Here is a 21,203-nt window from a genome sequence, read left to right on the forward strand (position 1 = left end):
CTACCCCTGGGGAAAACCATATAAATACCCACAAATCTTCGCGCGTAGAATTCAATATGGCCGCCAACATGGCGCATCGTCATTGCCGATATTTTCCCTGAAAATTACTAGCTTTTGTTGGAAATGAAACTCAGAGCTGTCTTGAACAGGCGAAGAGAAGTGCTGGAATTGCTGGGAGATGCAATAACACTGAGTGATTGCCGAGAGGCTGTCCACAGAAAATTTGGCTTAAGGTATATCTCACAGCTTGTCGAAAGCTAAGTGAACGTTTCTAAAAGTTTTTAAAGCTTTATTTTATGATTGGGCTTTTCATTTGCAGAACAGACAGTTTTAATCTAAGTCTGAATGGACAAGACGTTTTGGATAATGAGTCCGTCCTGCTCGCAGATCTGGGCATAGTGAATGGTGACTTGATCTACGTTTTGCAAAACACAGGACTGCAAAGAACTGAAGAAGCCAGCCAAAATACACCTGGTCCTTCTAGGAATAATCTGCCAACTAATCAGCAACTTTCACGTCACTCTGTGGAACATGCACGTGATCTAGTCCAGGTACAAGGTGTTCTGAGTTTTAACTATTTCAGTCTACCCCAGCTGTAGTTGATAATTACATGTACATGTAGCTATTCACTGAATAGTGATGGATATTTACATGTACCTCACAGCTTTGCGGCTTGGGAAATGTCTGCCACTTTTACCAACACTGAGGTGAATAATTATATTATGTGTTACACAAGCTGAAAAACTAGCGGACCAAAACATTTACCGGTACTTTCGGTAATCAGAGTGACAGGGGAAGCCATAATTAATTTCTCTTCGGCTGCTCAGGGTTGATAATCTAGGGGTAAACCCTGTAATGTTTTAGCATCCAATCCAGGATAAGAATATAAATACCTTTACAGTAGTTAATGTATGCTACTGGAACCGATTAACATCAGAGACTGGTTGTTCAGAGGGGAATAATGCTATTCAGCAGGTAAATCACTACCCAGTGGATACGTGTCGACAAAACATACCACGCTATCCACTAAATAGTGGTTTATCCGGATTAAACTGATAGTCTCAGGGTTTGTACAGGTCATGGAAAACCCGGAAAGTCATGGAATTTTAGAATTCCATTTTCTAGACCTGGAAAGTCATGGAATAAACGTTTGGGTCATGGAATGTCGTGGAAAATGGTATTGATTATACATGTACAAAATAATTTTATAAGGCAGGCTATTTTTTGTAAAGAAAAGAGTTAAAACTTACCTGAAATCAAGATAATTTTTAAAAATTTTCAAGAAAAGTGGTCAAATTTAGTTCATGAAAAACTAGTCATGGAAAAAGTCATGAAATTTCAAATGTTCCAAAAAGTACGAACCCTGTAGACTGCCAGGGTCAAACTTAACCTGTTAAATATACTTTGCTTTCAATGTTTAAAGTGTCATTAAAATGCATTGCATCTTATTGTTAATCTTGTAGCAGAGTTCAGCTTCATCAAGTCAGAAAGAGCCACACGATACTAGACGCGGAAAACATGAAGCCACAAAGAGTGAAACAGAACAGATTCAGCGATACAGTTCAGGATCAATGTCATTACTCAGATCTCCTGTTCTTCTTTGTCGAGAAGGAATTCCACAAACATTGAAAGACATGTATAAAGCTTCAGATGTTGGTACCATTCATGAAGCTGCATGGGTTGTGATTCATGTTTTGATGTTGGAGACTGGATATATCTGTGCATCTGAGGTAGGCATTGGCCGACCAAAATTTCCTTATGACTGCCGAAATCCCAAGTGTGGTCGGACATGATGTCTGGACAATGTTTTGATGGTAAATGATGAATAAAAATCTGTTTGACCACAATTTTGTTTTGTCCGACCAAGATGGTGTCTAGTAGGATGTAGTTGAATCGCGATAACTCGAACCTTTAAGGGAAAGTATCTATCTTATTTCTAGTATCTATCTAGTATCTATCTTATTTCTAGTATCTATCTAAACCTTTAAGGGAAATCAAAAAAGGTTGGAGTTATCGGGAGTTCGAGTTATGGAGGGTAACTAAGAAAACGGCCTGGAGGGGAATCAGAAAAGGTTCAAGTTAGCGGGAGGTTCGAGTTAACTACTGAGGGTTCAAGTTATTGGGGTTTAACTGTAATTATTTTATGTTCTTTTAAATTAAAAAAAATATTTGCAGCCCTGGGTAGGTGATGGCCATTACTGTCATTTCACTAAAGGAATGTACTAAAATAATTATTAATTTTTATGAGGTTCAAGTGAATTTCATGTGTACTGTAGCCTGCGAATATAGCCGCACCTAGTGGGAGCGATGAGGGGCAGCTGTCTGTACTAAAAACAGCGGGCGGCTATGTGTACTGAAGTCATGTTTCTGTGAATATATTCTTCAGGATTCAGTGGAAAAAACAGAAAATGAGGATTCAACGAAAGTTGTGCCCTGTAAGGACTGGAAGAAAGGCGGTATCGCAAAAATAATGTACACACATTCATCCTGTCCTGGCTTGACCTGCTCCTTGACATGTACATCTTTAGGACCTTACATCATGGTCCATGGTATGTCTCATTCTGTGCTACTTGGTTTTACTGCGCTTATTAGTTGAGTATGCAATGAGGAAAGTTTCGCACCCAATTTTTATTGTTAAAACTCTGCTGTTGTCAGGGGCAACAGAGCTAGTTTCAATTGGAATCATCTCGTGCTATTGACATCAGCAGCCTGTCGCACTTTTCAGTGATTCAACTTTTACGCGAACGGGAATGCTGACGTAAAAGCATGAGATGTTTCCAATGGAAACTAGCTCTGTTGCTCCTGACAACAGCAAAGTTTTAATGGTATACCCTGGGCGCAAAACTTCCATTGTTACTCAACTGATAACATGCTGTTTTTTGGGAGGAAGGAAACGTCTAGTACACCGTATAGCAGTCAAACTACTTTCACTGATTGCATCATACATCTTGGAGTAATTTTTTTTGAAGACTAGACATAAAAATAGTCTACCAATTAATACTGATACATCAGCTTTGACAAAGATGACCATTGTTACAAAAGCTGTATTTTTTTTTTTTTACTTCTATTAATAGTTGGTCCTTTTCATTGTGGAGCACTTAAAATTATCTCTTCCTTGATGTTTAACTTTTTCTTTTTGCATGATTGTAAAACTGTATGTTTCAGGTCTCGCTGATTCAGTGTCAAAAAGTGACGTATATCATTGCAAGTTACAGCCAACTGATTTTGTCAGGGGAAATGTGGATCTTAAAACAAATGGTGAGCATCTACTGGTTGCTTTATATACAAAATAGTAGTGGCAATTTTGCAGTCATTTTGAAAATTTTATTGATCACCCATTTCTCATTATCAGGAGCTTCATCAGTGTATTACAATCTTCATCGACTTTCAAGACTGTTCAAGGATCAAGTGGCATATCCATTGTTATCCTTCATGAGAGCTGGTAAGATACACAGTTGTACATGTATATTAATGTCATAATTAACTGTTTTTGTAAACCTACTGTAGGTTTATTTTCTTTACCAAAAATTAATTATGTCTAATTTATGTACCTCTGGCTACCAAAACAATGACAGCACTGTACAGAAGAGACAATAGAATTAAACCATAAGAATTGTAGGGGCCTTGTGGATCATCAAATGCCAATTTACAAAAAAAATTGTTTCTGACAAAATTATTGCAGTGATATGCGGACTCTGAAATTCAAACCTCAACTAATGATTGTGTTTTTTTGCTGTGGTCAATCATAATTATGGCAACAGCCAACGAACCATGAAAAACAGAAGCACACAAATGGATCAAAATCTACTAATCACAACTGACGGACGTGACCTTTTGCCCGGGTGAAGTGAACTTCTGTTTCCTGAGAGGTCAGCTAAGTGATTGATGGCAGCAAAAAGCATAAACCATTGGTTGAGGATAAGGATGAGCCAATACAGGTTTTTCAAAACGATACGATATCGATACGATATTTGCCTTTTTTCTCGATATCGATATCGATATTATGACGTCATTTCCGTCCTGACGTCATTGGTTTGTCACGTGACCATACAAAGGACAGACCTGGCGTTATAAATGTTAGCCAAGAATGTTGATTTTGGTCTTTTCGGTTCACTGTTGCATCAACAATGTGTGGACATCAAGTCAAGGCAAGAAAAATTCAAATATTGACAAGAACATCAATATTTCTTTGAGCAAAATCGCATTTTCAAACCTCACGTGCTGACCAGAAGACAGCAGGCTCAGGTCACGTGTGCAGTATCGAAAACGTATCGAAAGTGCCATATTTTTCGAAAGTATCGATACTTTTCAAAATTGTCAAAATATCGGTGTATCGAATATTTGGTATCGAGTATCGGCCCATCCTTAGTTGAGGATTGAATTTCAGAGTTCGCATATCACTGAAAGAAAACCACAATGCTCTTCTTTGTGCTACTTTTTTTGACTGCCTTTCTCATTTTTTCAGCTCTAGGATTACCACAGTTATGTGGACTTATGGCTGTTCCGGCAGAAGTCAAGGTACTTTTTTGTCTACAGTAGCTGGTTAAAAAGTCATTTATTTTTGACAGCTGGCAGTGTGTGTCCTACAGTATGGAAATTGTGTTGAACTTCACTCAGCGTTTTTAGAATGCGATGCAAGATGGTGCCAGTAGTTATAAAAAAAATTACTTGTACAGTAGAATCCCGATTCCTCAAACCTCCAGGGGAAATGAAAATTGCTGTGGGAAATCAGGAGGTTCAAGAAATTAAATTAAAATTACAGAGACTGAAATATATTCCAAGGGAAATAAAAATTGGTTCAAGGAATCAGGAGTTATTGTATGAAAAACCAAGGATTAGTGAAATCGGGATTCTACTGACGTGTACATGTACTTACATGAGCATGTGTCTTGTACTTGCAGTAATAAATGATGATATAGAACCCGTAGTGTCTGAAACTGGTTGTTATAATTTATGACAGTATGTACTTGCACAAAAATTGTCACATCCAGGAAACAACCAACAACCATATCCAAGGCACTATTCGGATCTTTATAAGGCTCCTGACAATATTATGCCATCACTGGGAATTTTTGGGTTAAATCTCAGACTTCTTGTGAGCAGAGTCAAAATTGGGTGTACCGGTGAAGCATGTTACAAATATTAATATTTATACATTTCAATCTTCTCTTTTTGCAAACACAATTTTTTTTTCATCCACAAAGCTTGGAAAACACTTTCTACCTTTTTTTATCTCTTACATTTGAATACAAACACTGACTATCTTTTGCTGTTTTTTTCTTTCAGTTGATTATTCTAGGAAGCCTTCCAGTTCACTCCATATTGAATGTCTCATGCACCTGCCGAGAGTTGAGATCTCTTTCAAATGATTCTACTTTATGGCAGCACCTTGTGTTCAGAGATTTTGGTAAGCCAGCTATTATTACTGTCTCATTAAAAGAGTCAGTGAAGGAAGGATTATCTGGGAGAGATCTAGAGAAAGTCAATTTTCTGATGTAATAATTATTTACTGAAAACCGTTCAGGTTTTTTTTCTTTTTGCACTTTATATCTGCCATGTTTTACATCAGAGTACTTATCAACAGTGTACCAAACATCTTTAATCAAACAAAGAATTGTATTGGTTTTCATACAGAACTGTTTAAATTTACTGTACTTTTGATTTTGTATTAATCATAAATATTATTTTTAAATCAATTTTAAGGTGCAAGGGTAAAGGAAGAAACCAAGAGTTGGAAGATGGTGTGTATTTTAACTACAATATTACAGTTTAAACTGGAAAAATCATAGTGCAAGGTTATTCCAGGGTTTTTTTAGCAGGGGGAAAGGAGGGGAGGGGGTTGGTACTTGACTCTTTAAAACTTGAAAATTTGAAACCAGCGATTTATTGTCTTCTATTGTTTTGTCTGTGATGTATAAAAATACTAAAATGTTAATTTGTTGACTTGCGTAGACATACATCCAGTTGTACAAACAGAGACAAACCCAAGAACAACTGAGGATGCAAGTTATGGTACCACCTGATGACCTGTTCCCCCCTGGTTATGGAGTCGGCTCACATCCTTTCAGGGGGGACCCATACCCACCTGGTATCATAGGTAGGTACAGAAGCTTAGCTTAAAGTCGCCTTTCATATTATTTTTAGATGTGCCACCCTTCAAGAGAAGAGGTAGTATTAAAGGGTGATGCCTGTTTACTAATATTACTAAACTTTGCATAGGCATACTGTATAATTTATTCAATTAAACGCCTCCTCCAAATAAACGCAGCACATTAGGGCAGAAATACTAAAAACGCCGCCCTCTTTTAAACGCCACATCATGATGCGGCGTTTATTCCAATAATAGAGTAAAAAATCAAATATAGAAGTAATCAAGTTTCAGCAAGCCTTAAAAGAAATATTTTCTTTGATTGTAACAGCCTTTTCAGACGAGCACTAAAACCTTTTTTCTGTTTTTAAAATTCAAATGTTCAGTTACCATGCTATTGTATACAAGAAATAAATTGAATTTTAAATAAACGCCACCCTCATAAAAACGCTACGCTGCCCTTGAATAAAAGCCGCACTCCAATCATAAAAAATTTTATAAACGCCACAGCATTTAATCAAATAAATACAGTAGGCTCCCAGAATGCTAAATAAAGCATTTCTGAAAACACAGATATTTTTTACATTTTCCATCCAAGGTAGGAAGGGGGCATACTCCAATCCACTTTTGGACTACTGTTTCTGCATGAATCTCCTGGTACTGCCTCTGGTTGTAACCAGTGGCCGATCCAGACCTTTAGGGGGGAGGGCCTGTTCTCGAAAATAATTTTTCTCTGCCCAAAGGGCCTCTATAAGGTGGAGGCCCGGGCCCCCTGGACCCCTCCCCTAGATCCGCCACTAGTAGCCCTACTGCAAAATGGTGGCAATATTACTGATACATGTAGGACTAATTTGATTTCAGGTGGTCACAGTGATCTCTTTCCTAATTTGCCATTCATACCTGGTGGAATTAACCCTACACCTGGCGCTGCACCCGGGCCTGGTCTACCACGACCTCGCTTTGATCCATTTGGACCTTTGCCAGACATTAATCAAATGCCGGGACCATCTAGACGGGGACGCCGCTCAGATCCTTCAGGAAACTTTCGTCCTGGATTCTTATGAAATAACATAATGATTGTGGTTGTGTAAAACAAAAGGATTTAACACTACAAATGTGGAAATAAAGACCATTTTTCACAAACCACTGACAAAATCACATTCATAAGATGGCAGGTTAACGCTAACTGGTTATGCGACCAGTTCATTAACAGACTGTGTCAAGACATTATTCAGTGCTGCAGCCTAGTGTGGATGCTGTAAACCATTTCTGACAGTCCAGTGGAAACCAATGAATGGTCTTCATGCTTTATTTTAGAGATTTCACAAATGAATGCTTTCCTTTATGGGTTTAAAACCTGGAAGTTGTAAAATTAAATATTAATAAAATGTTGTAGATTATTTTACATTATGTAGATAAAATGTGCGTTTTTGGGGTGGGAGAAATTCCCAGGGGGGTACTCCGGCTTGTAAATGACTGGGATGATCGAATGGAGGCAAAACTCAGGACCCAAAAAAATCCCTGAGTTTTCCAACATTACCCAAAAACATCCCTGGACCAAAAATAACCCCCCAAAAAAATCTCTTGTCAAATAACCCCTAAATTGCCAGGAGGGGCAGTAATATAACGCAAAGAAAACCATAAAAATTGAACGCTCGTGTTTGTTTATTCATCATACCATAAAAACGCCAAGGCCGTGCCAGGGCACTTTAGTTCGTTTTTAATACCCAAAAAAATCCCCTATATTAATCAAGTCACCCAAAAAAATACTTGCCAGATGTTTAACACATCACATCCTCTTTATTTTCCTTATCAATAAATTAAATTACAGAATTGTTATAAAAATAAATTACCAAAGATAAGGAGTTCTGGCAACCCGAAATAACCACTAGGTTAAAAATGCCGGGTTGCCAGTTTACAAATTGAGTTGTCAAATTTTGGCCGGACACACACACATACACACGGACACACATACAAAATATATTATAGAATATATTATACCAGAAAGTAAAGAAGAAAAGAAGCTGAAATTACACGCGCGATCTATTACCTTTAATAAAAAATATAGATGAACTGAACAATGAAGAATATCGAAAATTTCAAAGCCAAAAAAATCCTTCGATCATCCCCGTCATTTACAAGCCGGAGTACCCCCCTGGAGAGAAATGCAAGGTCTGCTTGTCTGTTAGCTTGCGAACACAGGTATTTCCAGCTGTTGTTTCTCTCACTTTTTGGCGGAGAGAAACAAACAACTGGAAACAGCTGGAAATACGTCTGCATTTGTGTACTGGCTGTTCGCTTGCACAATTTAAAGAGCGTTGTTTATTTACTAGCTGCTCGAAAATCTGAGTCAGTGACAAGTAATTATGCCATTTTGTCCATAGGTTGGGGCAAAAAAAAATATATAAAAACCTAGTAAACCTGCTAAATTACAGCACCCAGTTAAATGTTCAATGGGTTGATAAACCCATCTACTTGATAAATAGCTATCCAGTGGATAAGTGTTAAGAGAACAAACTATGCTATCCACTGGATAGCGATTTATCCAATAGATAGTGTTGTCCATCCTTAGAACAACTAGGGCCATAAGTCCAACAAAAGTAAGTTCACACAATGGTTAAAACTATGTACTTTATTTTATTTCCCTATAACAAACCCAAAAAAATCATTTAATGGAATCCTGATTTCTCGACCCTCCAAGGGAAAGCAAAAAAATAATTGGTTTGAGAAATTTGGGGTAAAATTGCAGAACTCGACTGAGGAAAGGGGAATGACTTTTGGTTCATGTTATTGGAAGGTTTGAGATGTATCGGGATTCCACTGTACATAGTTAAATAAATACATCTTTTGCTCCTTTCCCTCCCATAACAATAAAATAAATATGAGTCACTTTAGAGAGCTGCTTTTTCACATACCGTATTTACTCGAATAAGCGCCGCCCCGAATAAGCGCCGCCCCCGAATAAGCGCCGCAGTCCCGATGCGGCACTACAAAGCAACTCCAAATCAAACTTGAAAATTTCTTTCACCAAGAGTGATGTTTTGCAGTTCAAAGTAACTGTTTTACTGCTCGCCCATTAGTTTTCTATTCAACATTCTTACAATACGTAGTTTTGTAAATGTTGTGAAGGCCGCAAACTCTGCCCGGGCAGCTAGCGCCACTTCTGTTTCAGCAAGAGACCAATACTGACAATCAAAATACCCTCTTTTCAATAACTGTAAAAGATAAGATTCTTTGTGGCGTCCAAATTTTGAATAAGCGCCTCCCTCGAATAAGCGCCGCACTTGAGGCGCGAAGAATTTAATAAGCGCCGCGGCGCTTATTCGAGTAAATACGGTAAACCCTAACCATACAACATAGTAAAATTCCTTTAATTAAAATTCTGGCTTTTGAGACTCCTCTCATAAAACCTTCCTTGGGGTGGTATGGAAATTTCCTGGAACCACACGTTCTAGAATTTTGTCATAAGTAAGTTATGTTTAAGAATAATACAATCATGTAACCTTGCTGGACATCTTGAATGAACTTGAAATATAAATTAATAACAGCAAAAAGATTTCAAGATGATAGCAAGTTATATGAAATATTATCATAATGCAAAACTTTGGTACTGCCTTTTTTTCCTTCCCTTAACAATAAATACAACTCACTGCATGAAAATCCAGGAGAACAGTCGGATGGGTATAGCATTTTTATGTGCCGTTTCAGAAATGGCTCAAATCGCTGTTCGAATGACATTTCATTTCACACGAAGAGGGAGAGAAAAAAAATTGAACAAGTTTAATACCTGTACCGGTATTTTTTGCAGTTATGGAAAGGTTGTTTATTGTTTAGGTTTTCTTGGTTGCTTGACAATAGTCAGGGAAGACCCCTTTAAAACCCAAATTTTTTGTTTATAAGTTTCATTGATTTTACAATAAATACCATTGCAATTTTTATATTGTTTTGAACAAAAACTAACAGCTAACTTCTCATTTTTACATTTTTGGCATCCCTGCCACCTACCCTCGCAGTCTTTTATTGTCCCAAAAAATCACAGTGACTATACAGGCAAGTGAGCTCCCAAAAACTAAAAATATTAATTCACTTCTCATTGAGTTGTTGAAAAGGATAACATAATAAAATTATTATATTCCAAAAATCTTCCATTCATATTTTGTTTACTGTGGTGGGCAGTTTAAGGGTGTTCTGTTCTGCAAGTTTGAAGTGTGTGTAAGCTATGATCCCTGAGAGCGTTATAGCCACGCCTAGCATTTGATTGACACGTAGTGGATCGTGGAAGATAAAGTAACCACCCAACAGAATGATGCAGAATTTTAAATGGCCCACCATATTATATCTGTTCATTAGTTAAGAAAAAAAGATTTAAAACTAAATTGTCAAATAAATTACGAAAATTAGAACACTATCAATGCCAGGTTGTGTTCCCTCTAAAAGTTTAGTGTCTGAAAACAATTTACTGGTGGAATGTGGGCACTATGTTCTTTTCTCCTTTGAGAAAAGGGATGTTTGAATTACTCAGAATGACAGTTCCAATCTCTAGCAACAGGCATGCTTAGTTACAAACCATAAACAACTTACATAACATGATTGTGCTTTCCACATATTTAATAGGCTGGGTATGAATTTCTAAAGGATACGTGACTGGCGATGTGTTTCCTATGATCCAGTAGATTGACAGGTTAACGCTGAAGGCCACTACACCTGATGCTAATACCACCAGCTATAACAATAATCAAAACAATCAAATTGGTGTTTTATTTTAACTACTATACAGATTGCATTCAGCATAATTTGCAGATCACTTCATTATCCTCATAGCACTGTGTCTAAGGAATGCTTCACACTAGTGAAGCATTCAAGGTCACACATCAATCACCTCACATTGATATTTCATGTCACAAGTGGGAACAATACAAGATCAGGGGCGGATACAGGGGGGTGGATAGGGTGGATATCCACCCCCCATTTTTCAGTAAAAAAAAATTCGAAATGTTACTTTATTTGAAATAGAAAATAAATAAAGAAAGAAAAATTAGCTCTCGCTCATGTCTGGTTGTTGTTACGCCACGTTTCGCCGTCTGCCGCCACTTAGGGTTAGGGTTAGGGTTAGGCCCTAATGGTCTGCCATCCACTTCCCCTTTTGAAATCCTGGATCCGCCCCTGAAGATAGCATTTTAAACAACATGGCAAGAACATAATGACATAAGCATTATTGCGGTTTTCAGTGATATGCGAACTCTGAAATTCAATCCTCAACCAACGGTATATGCTTTTTGCTGCCGTCAATCATCTTAGCGGACCTCTCAGGAAACAGAAGTTTACCATAATAATTTAATATGATTGACAGCAAGAAAAAAATGCAATCGTTAGTTAGATTTTGAATTTCAGAGTTCCAATTCACTGAAAACCGCAATAATGACAATAAGAAAAATTCAATTGATCTTTTTTATGTCGATCGTCATGTCATTATTTGCATGATAGTGTCAACCAGGCCTTAGTGTGGAATCCCAAATTAATCTATCCAATCTACAAGGGAAATCTAAATTTGTTAAAGTGATCAGAAGATCAAGAAATTGGGATTCTACTACAATTAATTATTTTTAATAATTTTATAGTCTAGAACAAAGGATCAAATGAAAGCTTTACACTTACTAATGACGACATTGACCAAGAAGACAGAAGTCCATTCTCTGATGTGATAGGCTCAAAAATAAGAACAGCTACTCCTAACATGCCTGCTGATAAGGGAGCCTGAAAAGATTTATCAAAAATCACTAAGTTCTACCAAGGAGGACAGTTAAAATGCAGGAAATTACACTAACAGGGGATTACTATAGACCAAAAATAGTGGCATCTACCTGGTAATACAACAGTTGCATGAAGTTTGCCTGAAATTCCTTTTGCTTTGTTCCAACCCACTGAAAAATAAACATAATAAATTGTGGTCTAGAAACAAATAATACATTAATTAATGAGAATCAATGTCTGACATAGGACACTATGGTCACCCAGGTTAAAAAACTTGTTAAGATCTTGACAAGATCTTGGTTAAATCTAGGTAAGATCTTAGAAGATCTTTCAAGATAAAAATAAAAAAAATAATATGCATGTAATTGACCACTCCCCGAATGGGGCTTTTCAGGGCCAATGTAAACTAACTCTGAAACATATATTGAAAATGAACGAAACATGATTAAGAATCCCAACTGGCAGGAGGCAGACCAGTTGGCTATTTACAAGCGTAGCCGAGGAGTTGAATTCGGGGCTACCGAAAACAACACCAGCTAGTGGTCAGAACGGGACTTGAACCCGCGACCTCCGGATTTCAAGTCTGGCGCTCTAACCACTCGGCCCCGCTGCCTCCCTTTAAGATCATCTAAGATCTTCACAAGGTTTTTAACCTGGGCTGCCCCTTCCTTCTGCCCTCCACTGTGGAGGGCGACAGGGGGTCTGAACCTCCTGCCTCCCATGCCTTTAAAGTTTTACTCCTGCTTCCCATATTCTTTACTCCCCCATCCTTCCCCTTTCCATAGCTGTTCTCTCCTATTTATCCCATATCTACTGCAAAATAATAATAACAAAATGTTGCAAAATTTTATTTTTTTCTCCAAGTTCCAACCACTTTAGAAATCCTGTCTCCCGCCCTCCCTTCTCTTGCTTCCCACCCCCATTCTCCTGGCTCCAGCCCCCCTGTCCCCCTCCACTCTCCTCCTCTCTGTCACCCCTGTCCACTGTGGAGGGGGCAGGAACTGGGAGTAAAAGGTATAGGAAGTTTAGATCCGCATCTTACCTCTCACTTTCCGCATCTTCCCTCTCACTATCCGCATCTTCCCTCTCACTATCTGCGTCTTCCCTCTCACTATCCATGTCTTCCCTCTCACTATCCACGTCTTCCCTCTCACTATCCGCGTCTTCCCTCTCACTATCCGCGTCTTCCCTCTCACTATCCGTGTCTTCCCTCTCACTATCCATGTCTTCCCTCTCACTATCCGCGTCTTCCCTCTCACTATCTGCGTCTTCCCTCTCACTATCCGCGTCTTCCCTCTCACTATCCGTGTCTTCCCTCTCACTATTTAGAAGATATCGCATTGGCAATTACATCACACAACTTACCACTTGATAGACAGACGTTACTATGACACCCAAACTGGCATAGATAGTACCAACCCAGTTGAACTTCACATCATAATATGAGTTTAAAAATACACCAAGAATTATTGGAATCTGCAAGAAATAATTGCATGCTACATGAGATTTAAGTAAAATAATAAATTTAAGCCACCAGGAAATAACTTAAGAAAGAACACCCAATAAAGAGCTCTCACCACAGGGATTCTCTGCTCAAATTTCACTTGTCTCTCTTGAGCCAGGCTGCATCTTTAGGGGTGTCGAATGGTAAATGCGAGACTTTGCGAGACGGCGAGACCGATATCTTTTCTGCGAGCCCGAGACCTTTTTAGTCTTGCAAAAGAAATTGAGACTGAGAAGGCGTCAAAGAAAAAATTTGAGACGACGAGACCCCTGAAATTTGGCTAAAATTTTGCGAGACATGCATTTTTAGAAGGACCATTCACCACCCCTATCTTTGGCACAGATTTCAATTTTAAGCAGCATACTTGTGTACAATCATAGTTGGCGCATTTGAACTGGCGCACAGATCCCAGGGGGATTTCAAGTGACAGGGATGATCAAAGGATTTTTTTGGGTTTGAAATTTTCGATTTCGGGATTTGGCAAGTATCTTTTTGGGGTGGCTAGATTTTACAAGGGATCTTTTTGGGTATTAAAAATAATCTTAAGATTTGTGATAGTGCCTTGGCCGCATAGTTTTGCGAATAAAGTACAAACACTGAATGTGTTTCTAATGTTTTTCTTTGTGTTATATCTTCAGATTGTTCCCCTTTCTGAAACATTTAATGGGTCAGAAATTTGGTTTTGGTCCATAGGGATTTTTTTTATCTTGATTTATGCACCCATTCAATCATCCCTGTCACTTGAAATGACTTATTTTATGTATGAATCATACAGGACCTTGGCATAGCAGACCTCTCAAGTCTCACGATTTTGTCGTGAGACTCACGGTTTTCACTTCAATCTCACGTTGAGAAACATAAATCTCACGGTAAACAGAGTAACAAGTCATTTGATTAGCGCCTGGTTTTAGGACTCTTATAGTTATTTTCGTCCGTCAGTTGATCAATCTCCCGGTTTTTACTGAAACCTCCAGATTTTTTGACCTCAATCTCCAGATTTCGAGTGCTTTGAGGTTGAGAGGTCTGGCATAGACCCAAAAAAAACTAGGTGTATCTTCGGCACGGCATGTACATGGAAATGCACCCTGGCTCTTGAGGAAGGTGTTGGAAATAATTTTTCTTACTTAAAAGGACATGTGTCCTTCCAAACTTTTATTTTGAACGGACATCAATTCGCATTTTAAATCAAACACATTGAATTTTCCAAGACACAGTCACGTAAGTTCTCGGACATCATGTCCGAACATATTGCAAAATTGGCCGAACATTTTGGCATATTTGATCGGACAATGTCCGATGACCGACAGTAATTTCCAGTACTGGACTAGAAGCAACTTCTCTCAACAACGGATTGAAATCCAGCAGAGAACATTTTCTCATGAGTATACTTTTAGATCCCATTTCCCAGCCCAAATTTTGGCCAAATCCCTTTTCCCAGCCTATTGTTCTCCCGATTTCCCACCTCAAGCCCCTCTTACCACTGTTAACTTGATCTGTGTTGAATAACTCTTGTTGTAGAAGAACGTGTGTATTCCCACAATGGTGGGCGTAGTGAGAGCCTTTGCCAATTGATAAGTTCCCACGGTGTTATTTTGAAGACTGAGGTTGGTAAACACCACGAACCCGCAGAACGCCAAGGACAATGGCACCACTTTCAGCACAGACAGCCGCTTGGGTTGGAAAACATTCAACAGAACGCACAATCGAAGACCAATATACGTGGTGGCAAAGTGAATGCATGTTAAAGTCATGTTTGGAAATCCATGATGAACGTACAGCCATTTGTTCAGGAAAACGATGCAAATCGAAGAGCATATATTGATTAATAATCCCAGCGTCAGTACAGCTTTATGCATCGTGTCGTTTGGCAAAAATTCGAGGGAAACTCGCCGCTTCAATTATTAAATCGACTGCTCTTTTGTTGAACGAAGGCGAAGAACGATCGAGGAACAAGTTTCCAAGTGTTGAGGTTTACAGGTGGCAAATGTTCGGTGCGAATCGTTCTACCAAAGTACAAAAGGTATCGAGCAATATACTGCACAAAAAAGATCCCAAATGATTTCAAAAAGTAAACATTACTTTTGAATGAAGAAGACTTTGGACGCCATCTTGGAAATCTTATTCATTCCCAGTCCCTTATCCGACGAATAGTGACTTCTGGGAATCGACTCTGAAAGGACTGGTAAATTCAGTACCATTTCTTCGGTCGGTTTGCTGATTTTGGAGAGCCAACGGCTTTCCAACTTGCTTTTATTGTCGGGCAAACTCACGAGTGTTTACTATTTGGCGGAATACCGCTATAGACAAAAAATACATCCGATTGTAAGCCCCCCCCCCCCCACCCTACCCTAAGCCCCCTATCCTTTTCTAAACGAATATTGAAATGAATTGGATTTATAACGATTTAAAAAAAACTTTATATTTCATAACCGGTCATATCAGTCAATAAAAGACCTTTTCTTGGTTTTCACGTGACGTCATCATAAAATCCAGAATAGCGAGAGACCTGACTTTTTATCCTTCTCTGGCTATTTGACGTCCTTAATATATATCTTACTGAAGGTTTTTAGCTCGATAGCATCTCCCGTTTTTTAAGACATACCATTTTGAATTTCGGAGTTTTGCGCCACACGACATCAGAATGGCCGCCTGTGCTTCATCCTGTGATTTTTAACGATCTGAACAATTGAGGTTTTACAAGAAGTGTTTATGTGAATGTTTACGTATTCACGAAGGTGAACTGACCGCTTTTTATAGCAGAAGTGAATGCCAGATGTTTTCATTGATTTCCGGGCGGCCATCTCGGAGTCCCTTCACACGGACTCCAACATGGCGTTTCCACACTGTGCTCGACCACTGTGCTCTCTATATTTGTGTGAAACATTTTAACGAATATCTCGAGTACAGAATACCGTACAGACCTGAAACTTGGACACGTAGACCGTCTAGTGATTTTCAACGACCTGTAATATTAATATTCTTGATTTTTTTTTTACTCAATAGCTTTGGATTTATTTTTTGCTTCCGTGACTGGGCAACCACTCCCCGTGCTTTTGACATTAAATAAAATACCTTTACCTTTTTACCTTTGAGAGTATCGTTACTCGCGTGACAGTGAAAACCAGCAATTACGAACAACACTGCTGTAGTTCATTTCAAAAAACGCTTTTTTATTCCGCCTAAAAGCCGCTCCCCCTCCCCGTTTAAAAGCCCATACAAAGTCAAAACCCCTTACGAAGTTGTAACCAATTTCGGTTGGAATGACCGTTGAATAATTGTAAATATGGTTTTATTTTGCTCCAAAATCCAACAAACCGACCGAATAAGATGGCACTTTCATTTTTGATTCAGTTTTTTCACTAGAAACTCAAGCATTAGCAAAACTGAAAGTGTCCACACAAACGCTGAAACGCGATCACAAGCTCAATAACATACGGTATTCAAAACCTCATTCCTATGGTCTCTCTCTCCCGGCTCTTGGGTTTGGGGAGAGAGAGAGAGACCCTTGGAACGAGGTTGCGATAGTCAGTGTTTATGTTTGCACTTACGCAAACCAGGCTTGAAAACTGATAACAGGGAAGAATGCTTGATAAAGAATTAATAAGCTTTCTAAAAGTGACACAGACATGAGCAACATGTTTTAATGACTTGCAGAAATACAGGTATCGAAGAAGAGAAGCCTTTATTTAAATAGGGTTACTCCGTCAGCTTTACAATAAAAACTGTTATCCTTAGAGGCCCTAGTAAAAAGTAAAAATTAAAAAGTCGCTAAAGGTCTTACAATGTACCTAAAATGGAAATGGCTTAGCGAATTCTACACTTTTCCATCGAGGATTAAATCTCTAAACATACACAGTAGTGAATATATAGTAAAGTATAACAGTAAATGAGTGAAAGCCTTGGGTCGACGTTTGTGGTACCCATTTCCCAAACACATCACCGACAAAGTTTAGGGCTGCTGTGCAGAGCCTGCTTGTTGGTCAGCTGCACCTGCCGCGGGCTCAGGATTTGTTGCGGTCATGAATCTCTGTTTGTACAGAGTGAAGACATGCTTGTTGAACACAAATGAGACGCAGATCAGAACACCTGATGAATAAAGAAAGATAATGCTTAGAAATTGCTGAGGAGAGGGAATTGGGCCATGAACTGATTCATTCTCGTCCCCAAAGCTCTTTTCGTTTCTCTATAAAGGCGGGGCCTTGGGCCTTGGCACGAGAAAGGAAGGGATCTTGACGTTGGAGACACAGGATTTCCAGTGCAATCCTTTATTGTAGGACTTCCGGTCTTTGTGAATGCAGTCATAATGTTTCTAAAGACTAGCACTGTGTGAGAGGGTCGTGGTATTTTTGACTTTCATTCAAGATTTCTATGTTTCAAACAACCAATCAAAATAACTTCGAATAAATTCAAAAATCCCATGTCTCCAGAGCCCTTCGTTTCTTGTACCAAGGCCCCGTTGGCTAAAAGAAGCCAAATGAGGTATGGGGACGAGAATGGACAATGTTTAGAAATGACTGGGAAGATGGGGCTAGGTCATGAACTGACTTACCTTGACAGCTGTTGATGATGACGAACGGATATTCCAAATAAGGAGTTGGATAGAAAGCCAACACAAATCCAAGGATCCAGGCGATCCCCATGACAACCGTCATTTTCAGTACAATCACAGGAAGCCTTCTCTGACTCGCTGCCGCCATGTTTCCCTTTCAAAAAGAGAAAAATGGTTACTTTAACGGAGTAACCAGGGACGGCGGAGCCGGGGGGCCTGGGGGGGGCTTTAGCCCCCCCCACTTTTTCCGAAAAATTAAAGACTTACTAAGAGAAGAGTCTTTTAAGCCCCCCCACTTCAAGTCACTAGTCAAAGTTGCTAGAACACTTGTATAAAGAGTAATTTTAAATGCACGACTAGTACGACGACACTTGTATTGGACAATTTATTTGGCCGATATTTTGACTAGTCAACTAGTCTTCTACAGGGCCAGTGCTGGAGTGAGAAATTTCAAAATATCGGCCAAATAAATTGTCCAATACAAGTGTCGTCGTAATAGCCATGCATTTAAAATTACTCTTTATACACCTCGAGTGAGTTCTAGTACATGCATCTCCAAGCTACGTGATATCCGACAAAGAATTGTGCCATAGTCTTCCTAACGTTGTGTGGCCCTCTGCATTTAATCTTCCCACTTGCATAAAGGTTTTATGTGAAATGTTTTGTTGGCATTTTATCAGGACACAAGGCCAGAATTTGAATATTATCGTTTTAACCAATCACAGCGCAGCAGCGTGCTTTATAAGGTTACACCCGACCAGTCGACCTAATCGCCTGATGTAGACTAGCAGTGTGCAGTCGAAACGTCGCGATCTACATCACAAGTGACACTACGTTGTGAGACAAACGGAAAATACTTTATTATTATTGTACTCTACCACGATGATTAACAACAACATTCCTTACCTGTTGTTTGATAGCAACAGCAGTGCGGATCAATGCATAGATGTTGTAAGCAAGCAACGCCGTAACAGGAAAAGCGACAGCAAAAGTGCGAGCAGGGAGCGACAGCTGACAGCCATCTTCATTACCTACGAGATAAATTATCACTTATTAAATAAACTGCCAGAGAGTTGGGGAGGAATTGACGTATGCATGCAGGCGTGGTGAGCCGAAAGCGAAGCTGTCGTCTTGGTTCAAGGTTATTGCCCTGTATTGCATTTCTCATAATTACTGCACAAAATTGTACTAAAAATAGCATGCGCACATTAACACAATGGCGGCTTTTTTCTAGGCGGCTTTTTAAATAAATTATCACTGGAAACGTGTTCTTTGCCAGTACATGCAAGAGAATTATTTGGGAAATGAATGGCATATACTAGTTCTTCCTGCTCCCAAAAGAATATGTGAGCCCACTTTTTTTGAAAAAAAAAAACGTCACCTAAAGGTAAACAACCAGTCATTGCATTGGTTGAAATTTATGTTTAACTCTGTTTCGGGGCAATGACCTTAAGCCTAAAAAGTTCTCAGAGACTCACCGTAAACAACGTTTCCAGTATTTGTCAATTGCAAAGTCACACAGATTCCAACAGCAACAAGTGGTACTCCCCAAGCTAACACGCAGGAATGAATATAAGATTTCTTTCGTTCGGCGACCACGAGAGGGTTGTGCAGATCTACATCTTTGCGAAAAGAAAAGAAATTCAAACCATCTCTTACACTACATTGTTTTGCTTTTGCAACTCGCTCTTGCAAGTTATCCATGAAATTTGATTGCAACGCAACAAAAATACGTTGCGTTGCCATACCAGTTGCCAGAAACATTTCAAGTGCATGTTAAAACCCATTTTTGCAATCTGCAATGCAACAGAATGTTGCGTTGCGAGTTACAGAAAAATAGAATTATCGTCTACTTTTCGCAACGTTGCGAAGGAGTTTTGCTTATATTACTTAAGTGGGGTCTGAGGTCCATATTAAAGATGATTACCAGTCCGTACTGCGCAATCTCCGCCTGCAATGTTTGTGAGTCTCACAAACAGAAGAATGTTTACTAGCAAAAATAAAAATTCCGGGACAAAACTTACCTTTTTCTTCAATATTAACGCCAGTTATCCTTGCAAAACAATAATAACGAGTAAAAGAAGCTCGACGGTATTTCAAACCGACGTTTTAGCTCATCGTGAATTCTTGAACGAAACAATCCGTTATGGCGAACTAAAAAACTTCATGTACGCTATCACCGAAGTGTAACGTTTTAACGAATTCAAAACAAAAATGAAAACAAACCCTGAGTTTGCGCAGTACGGACTGGAAATCATCTTTAAGGAAATCGAAAAAGAAATCTACTTACTCAGGGTAGAAAACGTTTTCTTTGTGTTCTGGGCAATTACGCTCATCCACAGGAACACCACCAGGATGAAGTAATGCAACAGGGCGCCCATCACAGCACAGACTGCAGCGGAAACAACATCCGGGTCTGAAACAAAGTACACTGTCTGCATGGCAATCATTGCGCATGACAAGTGCATCACTTTTTTACCAGGGTAGGTGCGCAGCTCAGCAAACAGGAAGTACGTCATCAGTAGGAGTAGGAGGGAGATGATTGACAGGGAGAACCCAACATAAGTGACGATGCGTAGAGCCAGCGAATGGTTAGAAGGATTCTCGTTCTCGGGGGGCGCGGGGGTCGATTTTCTTGTGTAGTTGCGAGAAAAGTTCGCGCACAGAATTAACGTCTGATTTACCATGATATAGCTGTCGTTATTGTAGAGCTTCTGGTGAGGAGTAATGAAAACGGAATTGTTTTGTAGGACACGAAAATCGTGGAATGGAAAGCGAATACCCTGACACTTCTTCGTTACGTTCGTGCTGTTCGTGATGTAACTGTCGGAGCGGCTGAGGTGTAGTGGTAAGCATCTTTCTTGGAATGGATCGTAAACTTCGTTCATCTGACAATTAAATTTCACATGCACAATTCGTCCTCTTCTATTTATAGGTGAAGTCTTGGCAAGATTTGAAAACGTAAAAAGCATCGAAAAGAATCTGGGAGGAACACGACCAACCATCCCGCATAAAACGGTCTGGTTGGCTAACACAGTGGGATTTGACAAAAGGGCACAATGAGGATTTTTGAAATCATATTGACGTTTCTTTTCACCAACTTTTGTCGGTGTATTGTCGTTCCTCACAACAATTCTATTTGCATAGGAACGACAGAGTTGTTTGATAGCAGTGTCAGGTCCCGTGTTAGCTTCTGATGGTGTCAGAACGCATTTGTCTGGAATTATTTCGCCAACTGGAATTGCTTCCCACGAAACGTCTGAGAATATGATATTCTGCAGAGAAGCGTTCGGAGATGTCAGTCCTCTTCC

General features: G+C 39.3%; 3 protein-coding genes across 3 annotated transcripts; 1 reads left to right on the top strand and 2 right to left on the bottom strand.

Moving 5' to 3' along the window:
- Nucleotides 1–97: 97 nt before the first annotated feature.
- LOC144629042 (F-box only protein 7-like) lies at nucleotides 98–7,493 on the top strand. Its single transcript, XM_078487206.1, has 11 exons — nucleotides 98–233; nucleotides 320–551; nucleotides 1,464–1,730; nucleotides 2,387–2,549; nucleotides 3,166–3,258; nucleotides 3,353–3,442; nucleotides 4,466–4,518; nucleotides 5,287–5,407; nucleotides 5,704–5,741; nucleotides 5,953–6,097; nucleotides 6,950–7,493. The coding sequence occupies exons 1-11, from the start codon at nucleotides 124–126 to the stop codon at nucleotides 7,150–7,152; spliced, it is 1,515 nt and encodes a 504-aa protein (XP_078343332.1). The 5' UTR covers nucleotides 98–123; the 3' UTR covers nucleotides 7,153–7,493.
- A 1,658-nt stretch (nucleotides 7,494–9,151) lies between these two features.
- On the bottom strand, nucleotides 9,152–15,440 carry LOC144628066 (solute carrier family 35 member E3-like). The gene is made up of 6 exons (XM_078486122.1): nucleotides 14,822–15,440; nucleotides 13,205–13,315; nucleotides 11,950–12,009; nucleotides 11,744–11,842; nucleotides 10,729–10,811; nucleotides 9,152–10,427 (listed from the first exon to the last, which is right to left on the bottom strand). The coding sequence occupies exons 1-6, from the start codon at nucleotides 15,197–15,199 to the stop codon at nucleotides 10,238–10,240; spliced, it is 921 nt and encodes a 306-aa protein (XP_078342248.1). The 5' UTR covers nucleotides 15,200–15,440; the 3' UTR covers nucleotides 9,152–10,237.
- Nucleotides 15,441–17,259: 1,819 nt separating this feature from the next.
- Nucleotides 17,260–20,496, bottom strand: LOC144667487 (latrophilin receptor-like protein A). The gene is made up of 5 exons (XM_078528907.1): nucleotides 20,183–20,496; nucleotides 19,371–19,514; nucleotides 18,799–18,923; nucleotides 17,893–18,046; nucleotides 17,260–17,429 (listed from the first exon to the last, which is right to left on the bottom strand). Exons 1-5 carry the CDS (start codon nucleotides 20,409–20,411, stop codon nucleotides 17,293–17,295), a joined length of 789 nt encoding a protein of 262 aa, XP_078385033.1. The 5' UTR covers nucleotides 20,412–20,496; the 3' UTR covers nucleotides 17,260–17,292.
- Nucleotides 20,497–21,203: the final 707 nt, after the last annotated feature.

Source organism: Oculina patagonica, chromosome 10 (assembly GCF_052425735.1).
Source record: "Oculina patagonica isolate OP01 chromosome 10, crgOcupat, whole genome shotgun sequence".
In the NCBI taxonomy this organism is placed as follows: Eukaryota; Metazoa; Cnidaria; class Anthozoa; order Scleractinia; family Oculinidae; genus Oculina; species Oculina patagonica.

Coding starts and splice junctions, on each gene's coding strand:
- LOC144629042 (XM_078487206.1), top strand. CDS start 124: ATGAAACTCAGAGCTGTCTTGAACAGGCGAAGAGAAGTGCTGGAATTG. Junction 3,259..3,352: donor TGTGGATCTTAAAACAAATG/GTGAGCATCTAC, acceptor TCTCATTATCAG/GAGCTTCATCAGTGTATTAC. Junction 6,098..6,949: donor ATACCCACCTGGTATCATAG/GTAGGTACAGAA, acceptor ATTTGATTTCAG/GTGGTCACAGTGATCTCTTT.
- LOC144628066 (XM_078486122.1), bottom strand. CDS start 15,199: ATGCATAAAGCTGTACTGACGCTGGGATTATTAATCAATATATGCTCT. Junction 13,316..14,821: donor CACAGATCAAGTTAACAGTG/GTAAGAGGGGCT, acceptor TATTTCTTGCAG/ATTCCAATAATTCTTGGTGT. Junction 11,843..11,949: donor TGCAACTGTTGTATTACCAG/GTAGATGCCACT, acceptor AAATCTTTTCAG/GCTCCCTTATCAGCAGGCAT.
- LOC144667487 (XM_078528907.1), bottom strand. CDS start 20,411: ATGACGTACTTCCTGTTTGCTGAGCTGCGCACCTACCCTGGTAAAAAA. Junction 19,515..20,182: donor GAAAACGTTTTCTACCCTGA/GTAAGTAGATTT, acceptor CTTTTCGCAAAG/ATGTAGATCTGCACAACCCT. Junction 17,430..17,892: donor CATCATCAACAGCTGTCAAG/GTAAGTCAGTTC, acceptor TTTATTCATCAG/GTGTTCTGATCTGCGTCTCA.